This window comes from Anas platyrhynchos, chromosome 15 (genome assembly GCF_047663525.1).
Source record: "Anas platyrhynchos isolate ZD024472 breed Pekin duck chromosome 15, IASCAAS_PekinDuck_T2T, whole genome shotgun sequence".
Classification (NCBI taxonomy): Eukaryota; Metazoa; Chordata; class Aves; order Anseriformes; family Anatidae; genus Anas; species Anas platyrhynchos.
The window spans coordinates 11,467,378-11,494,488 of NC_092601.1; the positions used below are offsets into that span (position 1 = coordinate 11,467,378).

General features: G+C 50.0%; 1 protein-coding gene across 5 annotated transcripts in view; it reads right to left on the reverse strand.

Annotated features, from left to right (window-relative positions):
- Window positions 1-10,222: 10,222 nt before the first annotated feature.
- Window positions 10,223-27,111, reverse strand: part of SYT17 (synaptotagmin 17) — a 45,657-nt gene continuing 28,768 nt past the window's right edge. For 4 of the 5 annotated variants that reach the window (XM_027468960.3, XM_027468961.3, XM_038186924.2 and 1 more), the window contains one exon: window positions 19,194-20,359. In XM_027468960.3, coding sequence (XP_027324761.3) covers window positions 20,163-20,359 — 197 coding nt within the window. In that variant the 3' untranslated portion in view covers window positions 19,194-20,162. Of the gene's footprint in view, window positions 10,498-10,963; window positions 11,097-11,333; window positions 11,428-11,835; window positions 12,002-19,193; window positions 20,360-27,111 lie in introns of those variants that run through there. The other variant, XM_072024142.1, reaches the window with a different exon arrangement.

Genomic DNA, 27,111 nt, shown 5'->3' on the forward strand with positions numbered 1-27,111 from the left:
CAAGGTGGTAAATCCACCCTAAGTTACAGATGCAATTAATTTCACTTGCCTTTCCCCTGCCCCTCCTCCCAACCTGCACCCATTTCTCATGTCAGTCTGCTTCACTCATTTGCTGAACATTTCCCAGCCAGACCCTGCAAGCCCTCAGTTACCTGCATGGCTCTGCCAGGAGACTGCCAATGCCCAGGACCAGAGCAATGATTTTCTCAGTCCTGAAGAAAATACCACCTGGATTTTAACTTGGAGGAAAATAAGTTCTAATTATAGTTAACTTTTACAAGGGGAGCTGTGCCTAGGCTGATAGCAGGACCTATCAGAGGTAAATTTCAGGAGGACCTGCAGTTCCTCCCTACCACCTGCAAACCTCCCACTCAGGTTTCTACAGCAAACAGCCCACTGCCACCAGTGGGAAATTTGGGGAGAGAAACACCTGGTATGAAAGAATTAGTGACATCACTAATTAGGAGCAGCAAGGTGTTTCCATCCACAAATACTGCTGTGCTGTGGCTTCCTTGCCTAGCACTGAGGGAAGTGCTGTCTTGGGGATTTTGGCTTAAAGAAGATGCCTCAGACATTGTCATCAGAGTGAAAACTTGTCACATGCCAGCTGCTCCTTACGCCCAGCTCCAGTTTTGGTTTTCTGCTCTGTGAGGGTGTCACAGCTTGAGCTGCTACTCTCTGGCTTACATACATACAAGCGTACATATGGATGTGGGGAAAGACAGGCTAAAAGAACAGATTTTCTTTACAAAATCAGGAACCTGGGGTTGGGACTAACTGTAAACCAAAGGGGGCAGAACATCCTGATCACACTGTGTGTAGTATTTTCTCCTTGTTTCCTCACAGATGAGCTGAATTTCCATGACAGCACTCCCCAGGCCAGGCCAGGCCAGACAAGGCAGGGGCAGCAAGCAGGCGTGCCACACAGTCATTGGTAATCCTTTCCCCTCCTTTTTCCCAATATTTTCCATGCTGCCTGAGCAGCTGAGCTGCCCAAGCTGCTGGACACCACCGGATCCAGCACTCCCAGCAATGACCAGGCTGGGTGGATGCTGCCTTGCCCAGAGGAGCAGCAAAGCCAAGGAGAGACCAGTGCTACTCTGCCAAACCCAGCTGGCAGCTCAGCAACATTGCTAGGGGACGAGCAGCAACAAACATTACAGCAACCTGCACGGGAAACATGATCTGTACCATGTCCCTTGCAAAACGAAAGCACAACGTCTCCCAGCCTCACTTGTGCTAACAGGCATTTCGTTTTGGTCCTGGTGGTGCCTGGGGATGCCTTGTTCGCACAAACCAGGCAGCTGAGCTGCTTGCTTAACAAAAAGCTGCAGGAAAGCAAGTTTGCTCCGACCTGCAGCCCAGCACCTGTAGGTGACAGGCACCACACCCTGTATTTTGGGGACATGGTAGCAGTTATTGTGCCACATCCAAAACAGATGTTCAGAGCATAAATTTGTGACTTCTGCCATGGCTGCAAGAGTGTTAATCCCCAAAAGGGCCAAGGCAGACCTCTGGGATAAACATGGGTTCCCCAGGAACCCAGCCTCCTGGGAAGACAGACAGCCCTAGCAGGGAAAATTGTTATCCTCTGCAGCAATTTATAACCTTCGAGAACAGGCAGAGGCCAGCAGCAGTCATGGCTTAATAGCAGTGATTTCAGGCTTTGTTTTCAAACTGCGTATTTAATATCACGTTAGGATGCAGATAGGAGCCTTTCTCAGTCTGGCACTGTTTGATGTCGTGGGTATTTCCAGGGAAGTCAGTGGAGGGGTACAAAGTAAATCAGTGCAGAGTAGGGCTCCCTGAAAAAAACAACTGTCCTTAGTGGAGAATCCAGTTCCCAAAATCATCTAGCGGAGACAAACCACTTAACTAAAATAAATCACTGTGAAGGCAATTCAGAGAACAAGAGAGAAAATTGTTTTTGTTCTCCAGCCACAAACTCCAGACTGACAATCACACTGGGTACTTCCATGCTTTCTCACTGGCTGGCCCTTTCCCAGCCATAGAGTCTTGTTTGCACCTAGACTTGCAATCCTCATGTAGCAGAAAGAGGCCACTGGGCCAGATTCAGGTCACATAACAGTTTGGGTGATGGCAAAGGAATATGAAAATAGGTGGCCAGAGATGCTGCAAGTATGACCCTACTCTTCCAGTGACCTTCCTGGCCTGACGTGGATCCTGCGGTGCTGGTCTGACTGCCCCATTGCTGCCCATAAAGATCATATATTACTGGTGATGGCAAGATTCAGGCTGAAGGCAGCCTCATTTCAGCAGTGGGAGCCATGATTCATTTCCTGTGGCCTATAGCTTGCGCGACATATGGCAATGTTTTTTTAAAACCCTGGGGTGGAGACAAGGAGTGACAGCATGCACTCAAGGAGGGTGCACGACCACGTCCATCTGACAGCAAAGCTGGCACGTTGCTGCAGGTGGGCTCCTGCCTCCCTCCCTGCCCCGAGGAAACTCATGGACCCATGAGAGCCACCTCTGATGCTCTCCATCCTGGCATCCCAACCTTTTGCCTCCCCCATGTGACAACAGAGCTGTGCTGCGAGTGCTAGCTTGGGTTTGATTTTGTGTTTTTAATGGTGAGTCCAAGCAAGAAAACACCCATGGCAAACCGTGTATATTCTGGTGAACTCAAGGAGGCTAGGTTCCACCTTGAAAAAAGTATTCAGGATGTTTCTTGTCCTGTCCTGGGTGATCTCACTTCTCCTGAGATGCTGAAAGGTGTATTTAGCCACCTCGTGGAGTGCATTTTATCTCCATACAGGACCATTGCCTGGGCAAATCTGATGCAACTAGGACCTTTTGGGACTCCAGACTAAATCATTTCAAGAGACTTGAAAGAAAAAAAAAAAAAAAAAAAAAAAAAAAAAGGTAGCCAGAAGTACAGAGTGCAAGCTCTAATACATTTAATAAGTCATCGGTGACAGCGAAACTAACTTAATAGTGCAGTTGTGGAAGTGGTACTTAATTAACATTCTCCTGGGTTCCTGCTCTGAGCATCCAGAACTCCATTCAGAAAGTAGCTGGAGGAAATTGTGTTGATGCTAGGGATGCAAGTAGTAAGCATGTTGCATCTAAAAGTGCCCATCAAAAAATAAAAAAATAAAAAAAAATAAATAAAAGAAGCAATCTATCCTTCAAAAAATCCCTTACATAAATACTAATTTAGTTGCATCGGGGCGCAGCCATTTAGCATATGCCATTAATTGTGTAGGCTCCATCACTGAGTGGAGACACGGCCACTGCCGGAAAATGCAGACATATTCCCCAAATGGCATATTAATAATGAGATCTTTCATAGAAGGATCCGTGACTCATTTGAGAAGAAAAATGGGTCATTCACTGCACTGAGCCATCTGAAGAAAACGGCAGCTTTTTTGGGGAGGGAGTTGTTCAGTTTCAACCAGAAAATGGAGAAGGCAAAGGGGGAGAGGACGGGTGGCTGATGCTGCTGGATGACATTAGCAGTGCTTCCATTTTAAAGTTAAAATCCCCACCCTGAGAGGCATTTCATGCCTTGTAGGGCTGGATGCTAAAAAAAAAAGATCAGGAATGGAAGAAACTGCGAGTGTCGCACAGCATCACATCACCCCACCCAAAGCCACAAGCTGTCCCATCCTTCCCAAAGTGCCATCCTGGTGGCCCCTGGGGTTGAAGACACCATGTGCACAGGGATGTTTTGGGTGCCTGCTGGTTCTCAGCTAACTTTCCAGGTAGCTGAGGTTCCCAGGTTTCTGGAATAATGTGTAATAGAGGAAGAGTTTATGATAGATGCTGGATACAAACAAAAATGTCAAATCGGAGTGAGCCCTCTCGGTGCCCTGCCTGTGTTTCTGCCTGCACTCACTCAAGCATGAGCTGCTCCCTGCTCCTGTGTGATGCTGCTTGCATGCATGCGGGGTCCAGTGTGATAGATAATACAGAAATCCTCATCGGCACAAGTATGTAGGGGGGATTAGATGGGTTACACACAAAGTGACAGCCAGCTCCCCCGCACAGCTACAGCAGAGCCTTCGTGAGGAGTTAACGCATAATAACAGGGCAGGTTACAAAGCTGGCGTTTAAGATTTCATTATAACCATAAATCTTACTGCTACTACGGAATTGTAATCGCTTTCACAACCCAGCTAAATCCAGGGTAACTTTCTGTATTAGATGAATGCATTCATCATTCCTATTCAGCAGTTACTTGGGCCCATGACTTTCCGTGATGCTTTGGAGATTAACAAAGACCACAACCCTTTCCTGAGGGCATTTACCCTCTGCCCTGATGAAAAGATTCACATTTCTTTGCTTTATCCCTCCCTTCTGCTGTTGCCTTCCCCTCCCTCTGCCCTCGACCTTCCACTTCGGAGCCATGGGCCCAGCCGGAGGGAGGAGGCGATAGGGAAAGGATGCCCCTGTGCTGCATGCAGGGTGTTCCCTCCTCACACAGACACAAAACAACCTCTGTCTGTAAACCTGATGCAGTGTCCTACCTCCAAATGTAATTATCTCAACAAGATAAAAGAGGAATTAATGGCAAGTGGATTTTCTCAGTTAAACAAATACTTGACAACCAACACTGAGCTCTTAAACTGCCACTGGACTGTGGATAAATTGACTCTCATGAACCAATGGCCACTGAGTCTAAACAGCATCCAAATCAAATTAATTTCCTCTTCAGGATAAAAACACCTTCCCCACCCCTTTCAACAGCCACCTCTGAACATTGGACCTGGACCTGCAGCACCGTTTTCCCCTGGCACTCCACAGCTTTGCACCACCAAGTGAAAACCAGTGAGCATTTAATCCAGACTGGCCCTTTCCCAGATCACAAAGCCTTCAGGCACTCTGGAAGCTGAAGGAGGTGATTATTTCCCCTGAGAAATAACCCTCCAGCCCCTAGCTCCTGTCCCCATCACACAGGAGATGGTTATCCCCCAACCTGCCTCCTGGTTAAGCCTCCACACCCCACAGCATGTCCAGACCTCTGAGTGCACCCAGATGGGGATATTTGATTGCAGTCCTCTCCATGCTAATGGGGTGCAAGAAAGAAATCTCTTCCTGCAAATGCTTTCCTTTCTTTAGCAAGGTCTCCAGCAACTCGGATTTACTGTTATCCCAAGCAACAGCACGATACAGACTTCAGACAGGATGAGCAGAGCAAACCTGCCCTGACTGTGGGGTTGTGTTACCTGCTCTGGGCAGTGGGATGTGGCTGTAACACACATCACACCCCAGCAAAGTTTCCATTTGGAAACGTGCTCAATAGCCATACCAGTCACTCATGCACAGCCCTGATGAGTGCTGGCACATCGGCACCCTGACAGGCAGCTCCACAAACACCGCAATCAACAGCCGAGAATAATTTTCAAGAAATACAAATGAGCAAATATCCGGTTGCCGTGGCAACCCCAAGAGCCGGACGGTATTTTAACAGATGACAAAACACAGCTCCGGTTAGCCAGTGCAGCAGGAGCTCTGCATGCACAGCACCCTCTGAGGACACCACCCAAAGGAGCCCAAGGAGCATCATCCCCTCCTGCCGGGAGCAGCCTTGGCTGAGGTGGCAGCACAGCTGGGCACAGAGGACAAGGAGGACACAGAGCAGTAGGAGGGCAGCAGCATCTTTAAGCAGCTCCAGTGAGTTCAGTGTGCCGGTGCCAGCTGTGACTCCCTTCCCTACCACATCACCTGCCTTCTGGCACTGTGACCGTCAAGGATGACCGGCTTTACCAGCAGGAACCAATTACTCTCTCATTAGATCTGATCAACAGCACCTCCAATGATTTGTAGCTGGGAATTGAAGTTTCCAGCCAAGGTGCCAAGTCCCTGCCAAGTGAAAGCATTTAGTAAAAGATCTGGTCACCCTATTTACACCACACCAAAAAGGGCTGCAAACCCAGGACCTGTGCTCTCCAACACAGCAGTCTCCATGGGAAGCCCTCACCTTCCCTGTTAACCCCTGGTGGAGGCAGAAACCCCCATGGCACAGAAGGGAAGCCCCCAATACACCAAACTCCTGCTCAGGGGCCACATCCTACTCAATGCCTCCCTGTAAATGGCTCCAGAACATTGCCGCACCCCTTCCCCGGGGCAGCAGCAGTCTGAAAGGCTTTTAGAAATGTGCTTGCCTTCTCAGAACCCCAAGTTTTGCTTATCAGCCTTGCACATAGGTGCTAAATGCTCGTGCTATGCACAGGTCAAAGGCAAACCAGACTCTGGGCAGGTTTTATGCACAATCTCAGGTTTTCAAAATGTAATGGCATTGGCAAAGGGTGGTGCAGGCTGCTCACAGCTGCACAAACCAAATGCACTGAGCCCAGCCCCTGCCCCGTGCCTCCTGCTGCCCTTCCCACATCACGGCACTCACTGGCTGTTTTGGAGGCTCAGAAGCTAGAGCTTGTCCTTGCAGCTTCCTCTCCTGGACATCCAGCAGTGTATTTCAAGATACAAAAAGAAAATAATAATAGGAAAAAGAGAATTAAAAGGCAGTTGGTCCAGGCAGTCCCATCCCTCCTGCCTGTCATGCCAGAGCTGGGGGCAACATCATCTCTACAGACCAAGAAATGGGATACAGGAGGGCAAAGACATTTGTCACCAGTAGGTGATTATTTTGTTTGCTCCCACAGTATGTCACTGGCTTATCCTGAGTTTCAAGCATTACAATCATACATTATTCAGCTCCTAAAAATCCTGGAGAAGTAACAGGAGCCTCCTGCATACATTGCTTGCAAGTGGAGTAGCGTGGGGGAATCCCCTGCTGCCAGCCTCCCAGTGCCTGTGGCCAGCAGCACAGAGACAGCCAAGGCAAGAGGGCAGCTGGGGATCATGGGCAGAGGCACAGAAAAATGAAAATAAATATTCAGAAAAAAATAAAACAAATGTTCAGCCTGAGGAGCTGCAGCTCCTTCTGGCCAAGAAAACACCAAGGGCACATCTCCTCCTCCACCAAGCAGACCCCATGGATACAGGAGTTCATCTGGAAGATGAAAACTCCCTTTTTTGTTTCGAGTTGGATTTGACTGCTATGAAACAGAAGACACCAATAGTGGAAGAAGTGTGGTTTCTTTTTAAAGTAAGGATCCTAGAGCCTGAGGAGAAAGCAGGGGAGGTCTGCAAAACAAAGCCCCTATTAACTCTGGCCCCAACTTTCTGGTCATGCAAGTTCACTTCTTTTTACCTGGAAATGAAGATATTGATTGGAGCTGACAGCTTCCGTAGGCTCTGCCCATTAGCAATATTTTTAGTCACTGTAGGGTCCAACTCTTCAAACGCTTTCCCAAGGGAACTTGTCAAACCTTTCCTTCAAAATGTCTCGAGCCACTTGCTGGGAAAAGTGGGGTTATTGGCTTGAGGGGTGCCGAGACCCGCGGTACTGAGCTCCTGGCTCCTCTGAACAGGAGCACGGGGGAAGCAGCAGTGGGGAGGCAGCACTAGCCCCAGGCCCAGCAGTGCCTGTACCCAGCTGCCTCCTCCAGTGCCCAGCATTTTGCTAAACTTGTCAGAACCAGGAAGGCCCTGCTTCCATAGCTGGTTTCTTTACAAACCCTGGTTATCTGCATGCATTGTTTTCTGATGGCAGATGAAGCACAGGCCTGCAGAAACCACACACTTTACCTCCTGCCCCACATGCCCAAACCAACCAAAAAAACTTATTTTCACATATAAAAGGAGGAGGAAAAGCACAGAGCGAAGGTAATGAATGCATGGTATCAAGAATAACTGGTATCATTTTATGGGTTAACCCATAAAATTGGGTTAACATCAGTGACCATGGTGCCTTTGAGGAGAGGGGCTGCTCACAGCATCCACCCCAGGATGCAGCCACCTTGGCTCATCTCCTTTTTCTTCCCTTCAGCACCATTTGTTCCTCAGTCACCAGTTCTGGGGGACAGCAATTTGTCTAACCCTTTAGCCACTAAAAGAAAAACAAGGCAACCAACCCACAAAGGCCATTCTCCATGAGGAAGCAAGGGGAGTCCTCCCCAGTTGACTCACTCAGGCTACGCAGCAGCAATAACTAACCAAGTAATGGAGAAGGTTTGCTGTCCTGGAGGAAATAAATGAGCTTTGTCTTCTGGAATCTCACAGGCTGACGAAACATCAGACGTGTGCCTGCCTCCTGTCTGTCTCACGTCTTGACCAAGAGCTCCTGCCGGGGTGCGAGGTTCCTCATGTGCCTGTGACCGAGGAAAGACACAGCGTCCAGCCCAGAGTCAGGACAGCCCAGCGACACAAGACATTTCCCTCCTCACACCCTGATGCCAGAGGGGTTGATTTTCAGGGGGGATTATGGCACTGAGCCCTGGTCCCCGGTCTTGGGAAAGGCAGAGGCCGGGGCCAGCTGGCAGGTTCAACATCACAGCCTGCACAGGCCCAGGAGGATGCAGTCCTTGGCCTCCTCAGCCTCCGTGCTGCCCAGAGCACAGGGGAGTTGGGAGAGCCTGAACAGCACATGCTTTGTCCCTATATATATATTTCTCCCTTGCCTTCCCAATATATGTTATATATAAATACAAATTTATTTTATATATATAATACATTTTAATATGTATATCTTTTAAATACACACCAGGGATTACCTCATTTTAGAAACTGGCTCCTACACATGTGTTCCCACCAACAACTACAGCCTTACCCCCACCAGCTTTCACATTTTCACTCCAAGCTCCCAGTTCAGCCAAAAGCAGCCGTGACACTGGGAGAAGCTGTGTCTGCCCCGTTGGCCTTTACCTCATTGCACCCAATGTAATCACTCCGGAAAGTGTGAGCTTTCAGATGTTATGTGTTTCAGATGGTGACATCAGGGGTGACCAAAGAATTTTATGTGGATGCTTTTACTCATCCTCACAAGGGATTTGCCTTGGTTTTGTGTCAAGAGGTCCCTGCCCTGCCTGGGACACCCTGTGGAGAAGCTCCTGCACCTCCAGAGAAGCCACCATGTCTTGAAGCTAGTTTTAAAAGGAGAAGGAAATTTGGTTTCTTATTTTATTATTGTGTGGGGAAATAAATCTGTATCTATAGCTATCTATCTGTATGTCCTATTCAAAGGATCTGTGAAAGCAATGATGTTTTATATGCCAGTGACAAGTTTATAGGAAGCAATTAGGAGGAATTAAGATTACATTTTCTCTTTAACAGCAAAAAGTTGAACCTGCCCACAGCTGAGAGGCACAGACATGCTGTTTAGCACGTGTGCATGTTATATGCATACACATACACGCAGATATCCCCTTACAGCACAGCACAGCTGCTCCAGGCACTTCCCTTCCACCCACACCAAGTTGCTTCATCCTGACCATGCAGCGCCCAGCCCCGGCCCCAGCCCTTCCCCGTGTCCCCTGCCTCCTGTTCCTCTGCTTCTGCCTGTGGTGCCCTCACAGAGATGCATGCTTTGAGGGAGAAGAGCATTTTTATTTAATTCTATTTTTATCGTATCATTATTTGTATTTTTTTTTCTTGTTATTTCTTATTTTATTCTTTTTTAATTTAGTTTTCCTTATTACTATTATTAATTTTATTAGTTTATTTGTCTATTCTATCTTTTAATTCTTTTTTATTTTCTCTTTTTTATTTGATAATTTAATCTCTCTTTTAATTCTATATTTTCCTTTATAATTTTTTCTCTATTATTATTATTTTAGTTGTTGATTTTATGTTTTAAGGAAGCTCAGCAGCAATTCTCTCCCCTCAGGCACCCTGCTGGGCTCCCCCACAGCCCCAGTTTCACCAAAACCCCACAAACCCCCACACACATGCAAGAAGCAGGGTGCCAACTCCTACCAAACAACTAGAACTCAACCCCCACCCCCAGACAAGCCTCCCCCAAAATGATGCCCCTGCTGGGTGAGGGCACCCTGCCGCCCCCAGCTGGCACACATCAGCCCCCTCCAACCCTCCTGCCACCCACCCAGTCCAAATTGGGTGTTGGTGGCCCAATGCTGCCCACCTGCCCTCAGCCCTGGGGAGCTCCAGATGAGGCAAGTGCCAGGCGTGAGGCTTGTCCCAGGGGGGCAAATTGGAGAACCCACTGCTGCCCCCAGCTCCTGCTTAATACAGAGCCAGAGCTACCTCTGTCACCTACTTCAGCAGGGAGAAAATAATGCCCACGACACAAAGGCATTTTGTGTAACTTAACAGAAGACTGGCACCTTTCCCCCCCCCCTTTATTTTTTTTTTGCTAAGGGTTTGGTGCATTAATAAAATAACAGATTTCCTCCAACATGGTGAAATAGTTTATTTAAAACCCAACCCCAAGCTTAAATCTGGGGCCTCCTTTGCTCTGCAGCACACCTCCCATCACCGCTTCCCTGCAGGGAGAGCTTCGCAGCTCTTTCCTTTGCATGAGGCCTCCTCCACGCCGTGACATCCCGGCCGGCTCGTCCCCGCTGAGGTGGCACAAAGCCGGGGTGCAGGATCAGTCCAGGGCCAGCGAGGGAATTTTGCAGACGAAGGGGAAGGCTCGGCCACAGGCGTTGTCATTCCAGGAGCGCAGTGCTGCCCCAAAAACAAGGCGTTAGTGAGGAACGAGGTTCAGGGCCTTTAGGGTTTTGGCTTGCAGCATAGACAAGGCCTTGCTGTGCTTCAGCAAGAGCCCATGGTGTGAGTGAGGGACAGGATGATGGCGAAGGGATGGGTTTTGCAGCAGGCCACGTGTGGGAGGGGGAGATGACAAAATTTGATCTTTGACTAAATTTAGGGATTCTCTAGAGTGATGTTCTCCTGCTCTGGGAGAGGAAATGGGCTGTAAGCAGAGGGAAAGCATATGTGTGTGCGTGTTTATGTGTTTATAAAGAAAACACCCTTTTCTACAAAGAAAAAGGGAAAATAATAATAATAAAGATTTAAAATGCAAATCACCACCCTGCCAGCAGCCTCTCCAGAAAAGCCCGAGCAGCAGCTGGAATTTATTCGCATGCAAGCAGCACTCAGCGCGCCCTTGAGCGCCGCACGCCGTGCTTACCGCTGCTGGCCCGGTACCAGATCTGCACACAGTCCTCCTCCTCCGGGATGGAGTGGATGCCGTCGTCGGGCTGGCTGCCGTCCCAGTAGTTGTAGTCATAGGAGGAGCCATCCGTCCACTCAAAGTTACCCTCCTGCAGGGCACAGGCAGAGGGAGAAATGTGGCCACCGCAGAGCTGCCAACCCCCAGGCACCCATGGCCACGTGCCCAAGCAGAGACAGGTGCGAGACAGCTCAAGGACATGGGGAGAATGAGCCAAGCAGCATGTTGGGATGGTACAGCTGAAAACTTACAGGGAAGTGAAGTTTCACAATAAATTTTACAGGTGATGTCCAGGACCGCTGCAAGAGCAGAGGCAGGGGGAGCTCACCTGCCGCAGGTCGTTGAGCCCTGTCCAGATGTCAGTGGGGATGCCGGGCACACGGCTATTCACCAGGTCATACACAAAGACATTTTCTTCCCAGCTGGCAAAACAGCACAAAACACAGCAGTTGAGAGGTTATGGCAGGCAAAGGGTCATGGACATGTCCCTCATTTCCACCCCAGGTCTGGACAAACAGGCCCCTGTGTTGTGATTGCTGGTGAGTTGGGGCCGGCTTTTTGCCAAAGGTGTGTAGGGTGAGGGAGAGGGAGCATGTGTAATCGTGGTAGATCTCTACCCCTTTTTCAAGGATAAAAAACTGACTTTGGAGGGAACTTGGGGAATATTACAGCACTATTCCTGCCAGAAAGCAAAAGGCATTTTCTACACCATCTTTGCATGCCCAAGGCATCGGGCCTGCCCCAGCTGTTGCACAGAGGTTGTGCTGCCTCGGTGGCACCGTGCCTGCGTCCCTGCTTCCCCAGGAGGAGGACATGCCCGTGGCTCTCACCTGTGAATGGAGGCCAGCTTCGCCGATCTGATGCCAATGGAGAACTCAGCACAGTAGAGGTCGGCTTCAGCCCAGGTTTTGTTGATGGGGAAGTACCGGTAGCAGTGGCCTTCATACTCCGTCCAGAAGAGAGGGCAGGAGTAGGCGTGCACGGGCTCTGGCAGGGCTGGGGCAGAGCAAAGAACATGCAGGATGCAGGTGCTACGGGAGAAGCAGCGCCCAGCCCTGCTCCCCACCAACAAACTAATGCCATATACGTGGAAAAAAAAGCAGGTTTTTCAGAAGCCAGGTGTAAGGTAGCTAAAACCCAAAGAAATTTTGCAACAGCCACGAGTTTCCAAATTTACTGTCTGCCTAGGAAAATCAGGAGGCTTGCGATGCAAGCCTGTTTGATGTGGCTTCAGGCAGGGGGTGCTTTAAATGAAGGCACTTGTGCTACTGCAGATAACAAGATAAGGGCTACTCTTGCCTCCATTAGACAGCACTGGGGCCCGTGCTAGGACAGAGCTGGCGCTGGGGCTGCAGGGTCACATCCACATATTGCCCTCCTGCTCACACCTCCTAGAAGACCAGATCGCATCTTCCCCCCCAGCAACCCCCCTCGCCGCCCCCTTGTCCTGGCCTGGCGGCAGCCGTGCATGTAGGCACGCCTTGGATTTCGGACCAAAAATAGCCCCGTGGAGGCCGCAGGGAGTGGTGCCGCTCTATCTGCCTCCCTGGGAGATAAGAGCTGGGGCCCCACAGAGCTACAATGGCTCTTCAGCAGGACAGGGGAGCTCCCCCCGATGAGGCTATTTGGGGGGCACAGGAGGCATTTCTGGAGCCTTTGCATAATACAAACACTGCAGCAGCATTAACGCGTCCCTCTGCCAGCTTCCTCCGAGCAGAAGGGAGGGCACAGAACACACACCATGCCCCAACAAACACTAACACATGCAGGGTCCTCAAAATCATGTAGTAAATGGGTTTAACCCTTGTAGCTCCTGGTTTTTAAGCCTCGGGGTGTCACCAGTTCCCCCAGAGCAAGCCTCTGCATCTCCACTGGATCCTGCCAGAGCGACTGCGGTGCTGGGAGCAGGAGTTAGGGCACACCGAGTCCTTGCGAGAGGCAGATGCCACTGAGCTACCCAAGCAGGTAACAGACTTAAGCCCAAAGAGGTCAGGGAGCTGCTGAAGGGTCTCCGGTGTTGAAGGGCCTGGGGGGAAATCGCTGTGACTGCGGGTCATGGGTGGGCAGAGTGAATCCCTGCCAACAGCCACATTTGATGTAGCAGCAGTGAAGGCAATGTTGGTAGGGAGAAAAAGGAGAAATGAGATGATTTCAAAGCTGAGTGGAGCTGAACTCTTCTCCAGCAGCTCCAAGTGATAATTTCATGAATCATCAGCTCTTTCACACAGGTTCTCTGAGCCGTTCCCAAACACCCCTCCTGAAGCTGCTTTACAGCACACAGCAGACAAGCCACAACGGCAAAGGGCATTTCTGTTCCCCTGATGTCCCGAGGCAGCCCCACTTCATCCCCCTGCTGCACTCCCTGCAGGAGCTGTGGCTTTGGGCAGCTCGCAGGGGCTGCACAGCCTCTGAGGAGTATCACCAAGGCACACCTGGTCAGAAGCAAGGGGAGCAGCTTTAGAGGAGCGTGGCAAAGCCAAAGGCAGCTCAGAGGTGGTGCGGGGCTCAGAACCACATCCAGCCAGCCTTTCTCTGGAAAAACCTTAGAACAGCCCTCAGAAGGGTGAATTATTGGTGGTGTGCCAACAGAGCAGGACCAGGAATGCCACGAGCTGATGTGATTTCCTGCAGCATGGCACTGGCCAGGGGCCCCTGTCCCCACCACCAACAGCCTGGGGCAGGGGCAGAGAGACAGATCCAGGGGACGGGGCTGCAGCAGACAGACACCACCAGGAACCGGCTCTTTTATAGAGGTGTAAAAAGCCCCGACGAACTCTTCACCTCCAGCAGCATGGTGGCAAAATTCACGGGGCTGAAGCCAGCGGCTCCCTGCCTTCCCATGGCACTGTGAATCACAGCGGGCCCCCGGCACCCCCCTCCTTGTCCTGAGTAGCCAAAACCTAGTGTGAGATGGAGACAGTCCTCCTTTGTTATTCTGCGCTGCTTCCCATTAGGTAGCATTAATTTGATGAGCTTCAGCGAACCAGAGGTGCCTGAAGGAATTTAAGGTTAAATATACCAAAAAGGAAAAGAAGGGAGGTCAGCATTTAATTAGCATCCTCTCTGTCGGGTCAGGATCAGAGGCTTTGGCACTCTCTTTGGAGGAGAACTTCTGCTCTTACATTTACAGGCAGCAGCAACTGGGGGTGCTGCCCTGATCTGGGAACTGCAGGGGCTATTTTTAGCAGGAAAGCCATAAGAAATTGTATGCATGTGTGTATGAGCATACTCACAGCTCTGTAGGAAAACTTCATAACCTAAGCCAGCAGCTGATAGTGGTATTTGATGTAAAAAGAAATGGGGGAAGCACTGGGGGGATATTCAGACCAGATTCTCACCTTTAAGCGTCCCAGCAAAACATTGCCCTTGGCAGCATCAGCTCCTCTGGGCTGGAGCCACACCTGCAGCAAAGCCACCACCCGTGGGACTACATCCCTGCCATCCCTTTGTCCCCAAATTTCTGGCAGAAAATGAGGGCACGAATCCTTCCGTCCTTCCTTTGCCTTTTGCAGTGCAGCAGTTTTATGGCCAGGGATGTGTTTAAATGCAGCAGTGGCAAAATGGTTGTCTACACTTGGCTGAAGATAAGATCTGTGTCAGGCAGATAATACTTACCCAGAAAAGCTGGAAAACAGGAATTTGGGGTCAGGAAAAGAGCTCTGTGCTCTCTGAATGTGTTTTGGTGCCAATACAACTGGATTCTTCCTATTTAGTGATTTGCTGAAACCCAGCTCAGAGGCTCCAGGATCCCCCTAACGGGGAAAATCCCATGTCAGAGCTGTGTAGAGTCTGACACAGCTCTGGCAGAAAGTTTCACTTCCCCGAATGGCTGCTTTCCAGTGACAAATTACTGAGGGAGAAAACCCCAGGCAGTTCCATCAGCCTTTGTGTCCCGGGATGCTACTGAAGAAGCAAAGCACCGACTGCGCGACTCCCCGACTCAGCAGCAAAGGCGAAGGGCAGGCTTCTCCCTACCAGCTCCACGCCAAGGCTGCGTGCTGCTTCCCCAGCAGCCAGTAGCTTGGAGAGACAAAGGCTGGGGCCAGGACAGGGCTGGTGAGAGATGCCCGTGCAGCGAAGTCCCCTGGGGGGATGCAGCTCCATGGAAGCACTTTGGACAGTGGGTAAGGTCAGGTCGGCAGCTGATGGCTTACCAGAAGCTTGTAGGTTCTAGGAGAGACCTCACTGACATGTATGGTCTTAAAACACTCTTCCTGGCACATCTGTAAGCTGATGCTGCCTTCTGACCTCAAAGAGAAAGCTACCCTGTGTTGGAGCTGCTGACTGGTGGTCAGGGGGGAGGCTGAGACTGCAGGGCTGGGACCGGGCAGCCCAGGACCCTCCAGGATTGCTCCAGCTGAAGCATGGCTGGGGATAGGGGTCACTGTGCCACCTGAGGCAGAGCCCACGTCCTCCTTATTGACTAAAACCAAAGAATAAGGGGAGCTTGATGGGCAGGAGCCCATCAAATCTTAGCAGGGGCTAAGACAGTGCTACTGTGTGATACTGAGATGCCTCAGGTCACCAAGGGCTTTAGGAGCACATCCTTAACACTGACACCATGCTCGTTACTGACAAACAGCCCCACCTTCGTGCCATTTGTAACACAGATCTTTCCTTAACGGATAAAAAAAGCCTCATGCTCAGTGGCCACATTCAAAACAAGCAGCTCATGGAGGGTTTTTGGTCTCCTTGTGTCTGGGGGACGCAGGGAGCTGGAGGAGAGGGCAGCCACTGATGGACACGGAGACCATTTAATGACCCGACGGTACCTTACACACCCTGAAGTGGGTTTTTAAGTGCATGTTACAAATGTCCAAGTAAAACTTTAAACAGCTGTTGAAGCACATTGGGAAAGTGACTCCCCTTCATGCAGAGAGTGTTTTGCTTTTTAAATCCCTGTAACAAAACCAAGCTGTCTCTACAGATTAAAATCTTCTGCCACATCCATTTGGAGATACGAGGCTGCCACAGCCGCCCCCCTACAGCCCGCAGTAACAGATAGGAGTTATCTTGCATTTTTCCTCCTTAATTAGTGCTGGTGAAGCTCCCGTTGATTGGCCGGCTGGGCGGAAACCCAGGCTCTATTGCTCCTTTTTCTCACAAACTCTCGGAACGACACTTAAGGGTCCCTTTCTGCTCGCATCAGCTGTTAACGTGATGGGGGGCACCGTGCAATGATCACAGGTTCCTGCTCCCCCCAGCCCCATCAGAAAGTTTGCAGGAAACCTAAGTGACACAGAGCGGCTGCCGCCACACCATGCTCCAGGCTTACAACCAGCCCAGGAAAAAAATGGGGAATGGGGAGGGAAGCTCACATCGGTGGCCTTTTTCCAGGGACAGGAGGTGCTCCTCTGGCACCCTGGCACACCAGCTCGCATCACTATGGGCAAAAGCCCAGCTGCCTGAACACAAAGCCAGCAGAGAGAGCCTCAGCGTCCAGGGAGATAGCAGGGCTGCTTGGGGCACCCAAGAGAAGAAGAAAGTTGATTTCGAGGCAAGCCTGAGATTTCTGGAGCGAGACAAACCGGCGAGACAGCAGCCGCCCCTCTGAGACCCCTAAACCCTCCCCCTAAGGGGCCATCCCCATCCTGCACGGGCGGTGCGGGATTAAACCCCCTCCGGGCGCTTTGCACTCACCTTGGCTGATCTTGATGTTGGTCTGGGGGAAAGCCCCGGCGGCCAGCAGCGCGGCTGCCAGCAGCGCGCACACGGCGCGGCCCCAGCCCATCACCGCGGCACCGGGCGGCTCCGCGGCGGGACGGGGGCGGCTGCGGGCAGGGGGCGGCTGTGGGCAGGGACCGCCCCGCACCTCCCCGCTGCGGCCCTCCGCCCTCCACGGCCCACAAGCAGGGGGGGAAAGATGCTTTTCCTGGGTCCCCCCCGCCCCAGAAGCGAAGCAGAGATGCTTTTCGTGGGTTTATCCACCCTAGGAGTGAGGCGGAGAAGCTTTTTGTGGGTTTCTCCCTCCCCCTAGGATCAAGGCGGAGATGGTTTTCATGGCTTTTATTTCTCATTTTTTAATCCGTTGCCGCCTCTTTTTGCACCTTCTTTACCTTCTTTTGGTGATGTCACAGGAGCAAGCCTGCTCCGTTCACTCACGCTGCCCCCACTGTGCTCGTGCAGCCCTGTAACAGACAGCCCGCAGCTACAAACAGCGATGGGACGGAGGCTCTTCCACATCTCCTTTCCATTGTCAGAACCGTATTTGGAAATAAACTTCAGGTTTTGAAAATCTTGTGTAAAGTCCTTCTCTAGCTGCAGCACACACGTGCTATGAAAAGCCATGGTCCTGCTCCACTTCCAATTTCTGCCTTCAGCCAGCACTGAATGAGCTGCTTGGGAACACAGTCAGTGCCATTCACATTTTATTCTCAGCCACAGATAAACATTTTCAAGTTTTTCTGGGACTTGAGGTGGGATGACTCCTGTTTTTACAGGCAGGATTCAAGTAGAAAGAATTTGGGATGCCCCAAAGCTTTCAGTAAAGTATCCAGACTTATTCCAGAGCCAGCAGCTCATGAGATCCTATATTAGATTTTCTTTGCATTAAATAAAACATTTTAACAGAACTCCTTCCCCCTTTCATTTGTAGTTCCATATACTGATCCAAAACTATACTGCTCAAGGAAAGGTCTATTGATACACCAGGCTACCACAAATGAAGAAGTTCAGATTTAGCATTAGAAGACCATTGCGTGCCTTCTCCTTTCTCAGCTGTGCACAACTCCCAGATAAAGCTGGTATTACAGGCAATTATCAGCAAACTGTAGAACAAAATTCTGGTACATGTTAATTCACTCAAATTTCCATCTGCAGCGCTTAAGCAAAGCACTTGGTGGGTCTCCAGTCATCTTCAGTGGATGCACAAAGCTCGTGCTGCTGCCCATAGACCACAGGTGGAAAAATAACGAGGCCAGTGACTGCTGAAACCACCAGCCCTTGTCTGAGCCTTTGCAGGCTGCAGGAACAGGTCGGCACCCTCCAGTGTGCTTGCCCAGGGCTCCCTCTGCACCGTGATTTAGCAATGAGATGAGCTGGGAGGAAAGCCAGAGAAGAGAAGGATTTGCTATTGCCCTTGCTGTGGGACAGGAGAGGAATTTCACCTGCAGAATTACTTTTAACTCGCAGAGACAGACCAGAACTGAAATCCATCACCTGTGGCAGAGAAGCTCTGCAAAGACACCCACGGGCAGCCCAGCGGCAGCCCCTGTCCCTGCAGCTGGAGCTGCCAACACACCAGCTGTGCTGGAGAGCAGCAGAGAGGGATCCAGTCATTGCAGCTGTGCCTCGCAGGTGGGCGGCCGGGGGCTTCCCCAGCTGCAGCATGTGAGTGATGGCACCACAGCGAGGCCACCACGGCCCTTTGCCACCCTGTGCCTGGGGACGCATGGTGCTCTGCCCTGGAGCTGCTGCGAGATGGCTTCTTGAGGCAGGGAGGCAAGGACATTTCTTAGAGGAAACCACAGGCACCCGAATCATCCCTTCCCTGCTCAAACCCATCACGGCTGCTGCTGAAGAGCTTCTGTTCAACAACATTCAAAGACAGTGGGTGCTCAAATACCAGAAAACAGGCACAGGGGCTCACAGCTCCCAAGGGGTATGGCTCCATCCGATGCCACCCTGCACATGTGCCATGAGAAAGATCTCCTTGTGCAGCATCTCTGTGCTCCAGCATGGAGCTGGGTGCCTCTATTCCCCAGCTGCAGAGCACTGATGTTTGCATTGGCTGTCAGACAGCTGATGGGGTTCCTTCTCCAAAATGAAGATCCAGAAAGTCCTGTGTTGAGCCCTGCTGTCTTGCAGGTGACATCCTTCTGTAGTTTGATTTGTGAATGAGCTGTAAGCAAGAAATGGATTTTCACGCAGACCTACCACTGATAAATAAAACAATTTTAAAACTATATAATAACTTGGGGCCCACTCCTGTGGAGTACAAACCCACAGCCCCATGCAGACACGTGTCAGACCCCTGTGCTTCAGGTGTATGTACTCTGGCCAGGAGCCCTGCCCAACAGGAACAAGGCGCTGGGCTGGCCATCAGCTCTGCCCCAGTTTCCCCTAAATAACTCCAGGATCATCTGCAGTAGGAAGGGGTGAACTCCAACCTTCCAGCTTTCCTTGTGCCATGGACGTAACTGAGCTCAACACAATGATGAACTCTGCCAACAAGTACCATCTCAGCATGCATGGCACAATTAAATAGATTTTTATTTTCAATAAATATACAATCTGCATCATACCAGACAATATGCTGTGGGAAAAAAAATGTACAGAAGCAACCAACAGGACAGCCTGACTGCAGCTAAGTTCACGTGGTGACCTCGAAAACTACCTCGGTTAACACACACAACACAGAAAGAGCCACTGCAGTCTGTCAGGGAATTAAAATTGTGCATTTGGGGTGTTCTTAACTGCAAAAGTCCCCACAGCAGGTTTCTTTTGCACAACATAGGGAAGTATTGGAAAGTATAAGTGCTACTGGAGACGTTTACTTCGCTATATCATCACGGTATCTACTTGACACACACAGACTGCTATGGAGAGTGGCAGACCTCACTGCTGACGGTACATCAGACCCACGTGCACGGGGCTGCGTGTGCCTGGCACGTACTAACAGGAGCTTAATTCTGTTGAAACAAGTACAAGGACAAAACTGGAGCCAGAGTCGATTTCACCACAGCTTCTACCATTTAAAAAAACATCCTAGCCTAATTACCACGTTCACCAACGAGAGCACACAGGTACGTATATCTCCGAGAGGACGAGTCATGGATTTGGACCGTAAGGAGAGCAGAGGCAACTCAAAACTCTTCCCCATCTCGGCATGTCCAGCGGCACCTCCGCCTGCAGCCCGCCCTGCTCTGGATGATGCTCTCCATCGCTAAAAAACAGCGGAGCCGGACGCAGGTAGCAACAGGTCCAGCTGGCCAGGCCGCTGGTGGCCCCAGGGGAGCTACTGGCATGGGACCCGGTGGGACATGGTTGGTGCTGCGGAGGTTTGCACAGAGGCCAGTGCAGCCAGGCGGGTACCGGCAGCTGCTTCAGTCCAATGGAGCTGCTGTGGGGTGGGTGTGAGGTTGAGTGTTTTGGTGGTTGGGTTTTTTTTCCCCCACCTCGTCCGCCTGCTCAGTTTGGCTGCCGCTGGTGCCACAGCTCATGTCACCTCCAGGGATGCTGGGGAGACGCGGTCGCACTCCTCCCGGGAGCGCAGGCTGTGCCACTGCTCCACGGCCGTCCGGTGTGCGTTGAGCATCCGGCGCCAGTGGTTGGACTCGGGGGCACCCGTGGAGTATTGGCCGATGACGATCCTCCCGATGAAGTCATTGCTGCTCTTCACGTTGTGCCCGTACACTGCAGGAAGCAGAAATGGGGACAGGTCAAGGTCAGTGCATCACACATCCACCCTGAGCCCTGCCTGCTTGAGGATGGCCATCTCCTGCGGCTGTGCCACCCCAGCAGTGCACGGCTCCTGTGGCCCCTCCAAGACCAAATCCACCCTTAACAGTGAGCATCTCGCCTGCCACACACGGATGGCGGGACACCATAATTTTCAGCACGTAGCTCAGCACCTCAAAATCATCCAAAAGACCCACTGAGCAGTTTGGAAGCAATAAGAGAAGCTGTACTACAGGTTAAAATACAGTTCAAATAAATAGGGCCCACAAATCCAGGGTGATATTTAGCAAGAACATGGTGACCAATTACACCTTCTGAAGAACAGCCGGAATCTTTGTCCAGGCACACTGGGACGCTGAAACACGCGGAACAGCCTAGACCTGGGTGAATGAACAAGAATCACCCTCTGGAGCATGACATCCTTGTCATCCTTCAAACACAAACGTTAATGACTCCTTCTAACGATAATCGTATCATTCCCAAATTAAAGACACGAATCACACACACACAGGCTGTCAGCAGGATGTTTATACAGAACCAATTTTCCATAATTATCACTTGTTAAAAGTCCAGGGAAGTAACCAAGGGAGAGATGCAAGCCTAATGCCCCGTCCTTTGTATTAGCCCAGCCTCGCGGAACAAAAGCTTGCAGACAGCCGCAAACTATAATTACGGGCCTGATCCTGGCAAATGCTGTGCACTCCTGTTGGACAGGCATAAAAGCACTTTGTGTTTTGAAAAATAAAGCTTCACATCATTAGAAAGTTGAACCAAAAGTCTGCAAAAGCTGAAGCCAGGATATCCACAGGCACTGGCTAGAATATTAAAGATTAAAAACCTTTCCCATGAAAGAGGGGGAGTTTTAAGAACAAATGTCTGCAGGGGCTCCAAAATCCATGCAGGTTTGTGCAGCCAGAGGAGGTTCAAAGGTGGGCACTGGCACAGGGCCCCTCCAGCACTGCCAGCAGAGCCAAATCCAGGATCCCTCATGGCAGTACCAAATGCGCCCTTCTAGGCAGGCAGGTCATTGAGCAGCAAGCACCTGACCCCTATTTAGGGGTGCATTTGCTATCATAATATATCCTGTGATTAATTAATATTGCTTTAATATGCTACCTAGTATATCTGCCATCTCCATCCTTATGCAAGTGCTGAATGCAAGCTGCTGTACCTGGATGGGACCTTGCTCTGGGTGACTCAGGTGCTGCCTGCTAGTGCAGTCCTGAAATAAAACTGTGCAAGCTTGCATCTCGCTTCATGCCTTCTGACAGCTTTGACACATGCAGTTTAAGGGCTGAGATGCTCTGCTCATCGAATAACCTGGGGATATTTTTGGCAACATCAAAGATGGTGCTTTCATGGACACAGGAGCCACGCAGGCTGCTCTGTGCCGCCATGGCATGTCCAGCATCACGACCAGTCCACTTACCACTAGCTCAGCTGTCTCTACACCACAATCCTCTTGCCATGCAAGCAAAACCTTCACACATCCCCAGCAATTCTCCAAGTTAATGCAATAAAAACATTGCATTAAAACTCAGACCATTTTCAGGAGGTACCTCCCCACATCAGGAAGTCCATGTCTTCCCAGATTGCCACCATCAGTTTTCTCGAGACGATGCCACCAACACTCTGAGCGCACCTCCAAGTGCCAGTGTCCAGGGGACAGCTCTGTGCTCTTTGGAAAGGCCACCTTCTAAGAATGTGGTGAGGAACCTTAAGCCATTCATTCCCAACCAGCATGCAGCCTGCCACAGTTATTAATGAGCTCTACTACAAGGCAATGGATCACAAATGTAGCTAGCATGACTATGCTAAATGACCTGCTATGATTTATTATCCTAGTGAAAACAAATATTATGATAAAATCACATAGAAGTACCCCATATCTTCCTTATTTTTTTCCTTGTGTGTTTTTTTTTGTTTGTTTGTTTTTTTCTTCTCCTCTTCTTTATTCCAAGCATGAAAGAAGATGAAGCTTAGTCCTAGGAGATGATAACAAATCAAACCATGAAGTCTTAAAGCCACCAATTACAGTTTAAATTAGCAGTGGCAAAGTATCCCAGGCATACTGATTCTTCACAAATAATTCATGTCAGTACTGTAAAATGAGGTGTGTTACAGCTCCTCATTTTGGGACAATTTATTTTACCATTGACCCAAGTATTTTGAATTCTTATAATGTAAAGCACCTCGCTAGAAGTGTTACCTGTTAAACAGAAAAGGCTTTTTACATTTCAGATGGAGCTGTTTGAATCCATAGGACTCATCCCCTCATCTCTACTGGAGAATGTGACCTCTAATCTCATCCTGTTGGGTAATTAGCATGCTGATTCCTTCAGGGTATTAATGTGCTAATTATACAAGAGTCGTTGCTTCTATCATTAACTAATTTAGATACCACAGAGGTAGACCTATTGCTGAAGAACAGAGGAGATGTTTTTCAAGGCCAAATGCTTATTCACAACACATCTGCGGACCGTAAGCAGCAGCACTATATCCCACACAGGTTTACAGACTTGCAGTTTCCCATGGCAGCTTTCCCAAAAGATGACCTGCCATTTGTGTGCCCACAGTCCAAATCCATAAACCTTTAAAATTCTAGGACATGCCTTTCTTGGAGGTTAATTGCTTTATTCCGCTCTCAAAAACGCCATTGTTTGCTGAGCAAGTTTGCTTACAGTTCAGATACACAGAGCTCCTGCACGGACCTTACCCAGGAGCAGGTGCTGACAGTACCATCGCAAAAATAAGCCCTTTGTCCATACTCAAGAGCACCATTTCCCCTGTTGCTGTCACTGGTTCTTCCAAGAACGGCTCAGAAAGCAGAACTGCAAAGCCCACAAAGCCAGGTGAGGAAAGCTGAAAGCAGAGCCCGGCTCCGTCAGTCACACTCGATGCACAGTGGGCTGGAGCAACCCACTCCTGTTCTTTGCTCCTCTTGCAGCCAATACTTTTCTCAGTCAAACAAACAAGGAATTGTTTCCCCAAGCACCAACCGGCATGTGCCGGCCACCACCTCAGGAGGGGGAAAGCCCTGGCTCTTCCTCTTCACCTCCTGCACCAGGCAGAGGAGCCCCTGCAGCTCCGGTCCCACAGGCCAGCAGCTGGGCACTGCTGCAGGCCGTGGGTAGGCCATGAGCGGGCTGAGCCGCACTGCCTGAGGTCTGAGCACTGCCTTCCAGTGGCCAAAGGGAGTTCAGAGGAGATTTCAGACTAAATGTGCTCCCGGTAACTTCGCAGGGCTGCTCGGAAGCAGACGATGTGGTAATTACCATGTGGGTCTTTCAGAGTGACCCAGCCTCTGGTCGCGGACAGGTAGGCACTGCTTTCCAGTTAAGAAGCCTATTTCACTGACAGAAGCCACACACCTGATCTCATCAGCTCTCTTTCCACCATTGCAGTAATTTACACAATAGCAACATCCATTTCCAGGCCAACACAGAGCAAAAAGCAATTAAGGAAGCAGAGGTCAAACCAATTCCTTCTGCAGCTGCTCTTTACTGAGGGATGCATTTGGAATCAGAAATGCTTATTTAAAAAAAATATCTCTTTCTAGTAGAAATGCTGAAATATAAAAGAAAATTGGATTCACTCATGTCCATTAAAATGGTTGAATTCTTGAGGACAGGCAATGTGATGTAAATCAAACATTTCTATGCTTCCTGCTTATCGATGCATTGATCCCAAGTGATCCATCTCAAACCGGAGGCAGCCTGTGTGCTCAGGGAAGCTCTGCCCTGGGGCAGGGACCAGTGCAGCTGCCATTCCCCATTCCCCATGGGGCTCCTACACAGGATGGGCTGGATCATACCCCAGGGCCAGCCTGGGCACAACCACACAACCACGACTGCCATCAGCCTGATGCCATCACTCCAGAAATTGGCTCTGGCTTGAGCTTTCCCTCCTCTCCTCCCAGCTTTCGTCACATCAAATTGCTTTTATCCGGTTGACAGCTTTGCCTGTTGCTACGCCACCAGGCACTTGCCTCTGACCCCTGAGTTTGCCTGGACGGCGTCAGCCCAGGCACTGGATCCAGCCAAAACGCCCTTTGCCTTCCTCTGCCTCTGCGCTGACACTTCCACACAAGTTCTTGTGAAGAGCATGACAGCAAGATATTCGTGATTTATGACCGATGCGCACAGTAAAGTTTAAGCTGGCATTTCAAATATAAATTCCTCCTTTAACTGAGCATATTAGCAGCCCTGAAATAGCCAGGAAGACGTAACTCACAACATTTTCTTAAGCTATCTGCAGAAGCATCTTGCTTAGCTGGGACCATGCAGCATCTGCATCCCCTGAAAGCCCCAGGCCAGATGTGGCTGAGCAGTTCCCAGCATTGTGGTGCTGAGTGCCTCTTCCGCCGCCTGCAGGCATGCTGGGCCCAGGGCCCCAGCCCCAGAGCCTCCCCCCAGGCACTGGCCCCAGCCCCAACCGCAGAGCTGGCAGACAAATCCCAGCACACAGCAGCGGGTGGGCACAAAGAATATAACTTCTCCAGCCTCCTCCATCAGCTACCTGCAAGGCAAGTGGAACCTCACAGCTCCAAGAGAGTGGACAAATGGCAAGCAGGAATTGGGCTCTGGTTTTTCATCTGTGTTCTCCTTCAGGTTAGACATCAAGTAGAACACCTTGAGCCAATTTATACATCTGCCATCAGCTTACTTACAGAATATTCTCTAACAAATAACCCCCAAAGCGTGGTGGTTTCGCATTTATCAATTTAATCTCCACCAGGCTCCAACTTGCATGGGAAATTCATTTCCCAGCATCTCCTTCATCCTCTGTGGACGCCCAGCTGCATCAGCAATCTGAACCAACTGAGCGTGTGGCCAAATCCTAGCCATGCACGTATCCACCTGCTGCTTCACAGGGGAAACCACCACCAATTCACGGGAACATTCTTTGGAAAACCATCTCCCCTCCTCATCCTGCTGCAAGGGCAGCCCCAGTGCTCCAGCTGGAGCATGTGCAGACAACTGAGAAGAGGCAAAAACAATTTACAAACTCCTGTGTGGCTTTCTCCTGGTAAGCAGCACTTTGTGGCATTCACAACAGCAAATCAATTATACAAATGACTTTTTTTTTTTCTGCATGTCCAATCATTTGTTTTCTAATTAAACAGATCTAATCAAAGCAGAGCTCCAAGTAGCCAAACTACATGCAGAAATTAAAGCAGTGACCAGAGAAGTGTGTGCTGTCCCAAAGGGCGCTGCGGGGCTCAGCCCCCTGGCAGCTCAGATCCCTTCCAGGTCGGGGACATTTAACCAGCACAGTATTTCATACCCAGCAGTTAGAAAGCAAATTCTTAACCTGTGCCAGCAAGGCAACCACGTTACCAGTCTCTCCACCTGTCATAGATGGACCACTGGAAACAAACGAGGGGAAAAACAACAGCAACAAAATAAACCACTAAGACATGGAAACTGAGAGGTTAGATGTATGCACGGAGCATTATGCTTCGATGCAATCAAGTTTTCATAGCTTTGGAGGCAAAGCAGACAAGGCAGCAAGCCCCAGCGCAGAAGTATCCCAGCTGGGAGGGGGGCAGCGCGCTCCCACACCTCCAGCAGCCGCGGGCATCTCATCTCCAGGCTGCCCCGCCGCCTCAGCAGCTGGCCCCAAGCAGATTTCTCCTCATTTGATACACAGGAAGATTACACCAAGTGAGACGCTTCAGCAATTTCTTTCACAGTGGCATGAGCAAAACAAGATAAAGGAGAAAGGTTGAGAGAGGCGTGACACTGTTTAAATTAATGGGCTTGGGAAAATCAGTGAGTGCTGGAGGTTGGCCTGGAGAGAAGCTTTGGTTCTTTCTTTAGGAGTAAAAAGATTCCTAAAAAATCGAGAGACCTCCAGAAGAATACTGTTCTGCCATGCCTGCAGTGATGCACAGACTGAAGGCACAGACTTCTTATTAACAAGGTCGGTCAGATTGAAGAGTCTTCATTCTGCCTTGCTTGCAAGCAACAGATTGGCTCGGGAAGCACAAACATCTTGGTGCTCTCACCACTATTAATCCTGTCTCACTCATGAAAGCAGATAGTCTGTGCAAAAAGCTAAATCCAGCCCCAAGCATCTTCCCTGAGCAGCCCAAAATATGCGGTACAGGCAGGGGCTGCCGGACCCCTGGCATCACAGGGAGACCAGCATCTTCTCACCACAGCAGCTTGCCCACAGCCTTAAGGTCATATCTGATTATTTTTATAATAATCCTGGGTGTGGTTGCTTGGTCCAATCACCCCAAGAGCAGAGATGCCCTCACAGGACCTGCTGGGTCACGTGCGGAGCAAAGCAGCAGCTCCACTGTTCTCGCTAGAGCTGGGCACAGACCATATGGTGCCCAGTGCATAAATGCATTAAGTATTTTATAATGCCAGACACAAAGGCCAATTTCTGATCTAAATTAAACAGGTATAAATCCTGAGAAAATCCTCTGCTGACATCAATGTTTTTCTTTTTTTCCCCCTTTTGACTAAGAATAGGATTACACAGATTTAAACACAGATTAGATTCCACTTCTGACCTGCAATATTTATATATTCCTGATATATGGAATATATAGATACTACAATGCTTCAGAAGCACTGGTCTAATAGAAAAAAAATCTAGCAGCAAATTGCCTAACTATCTATTCATCTAAGAGAGATTATGGTACCCAAAATGATAGCATTAAAAATTAGAAGCCACCTCTTATTCCTGTGTGC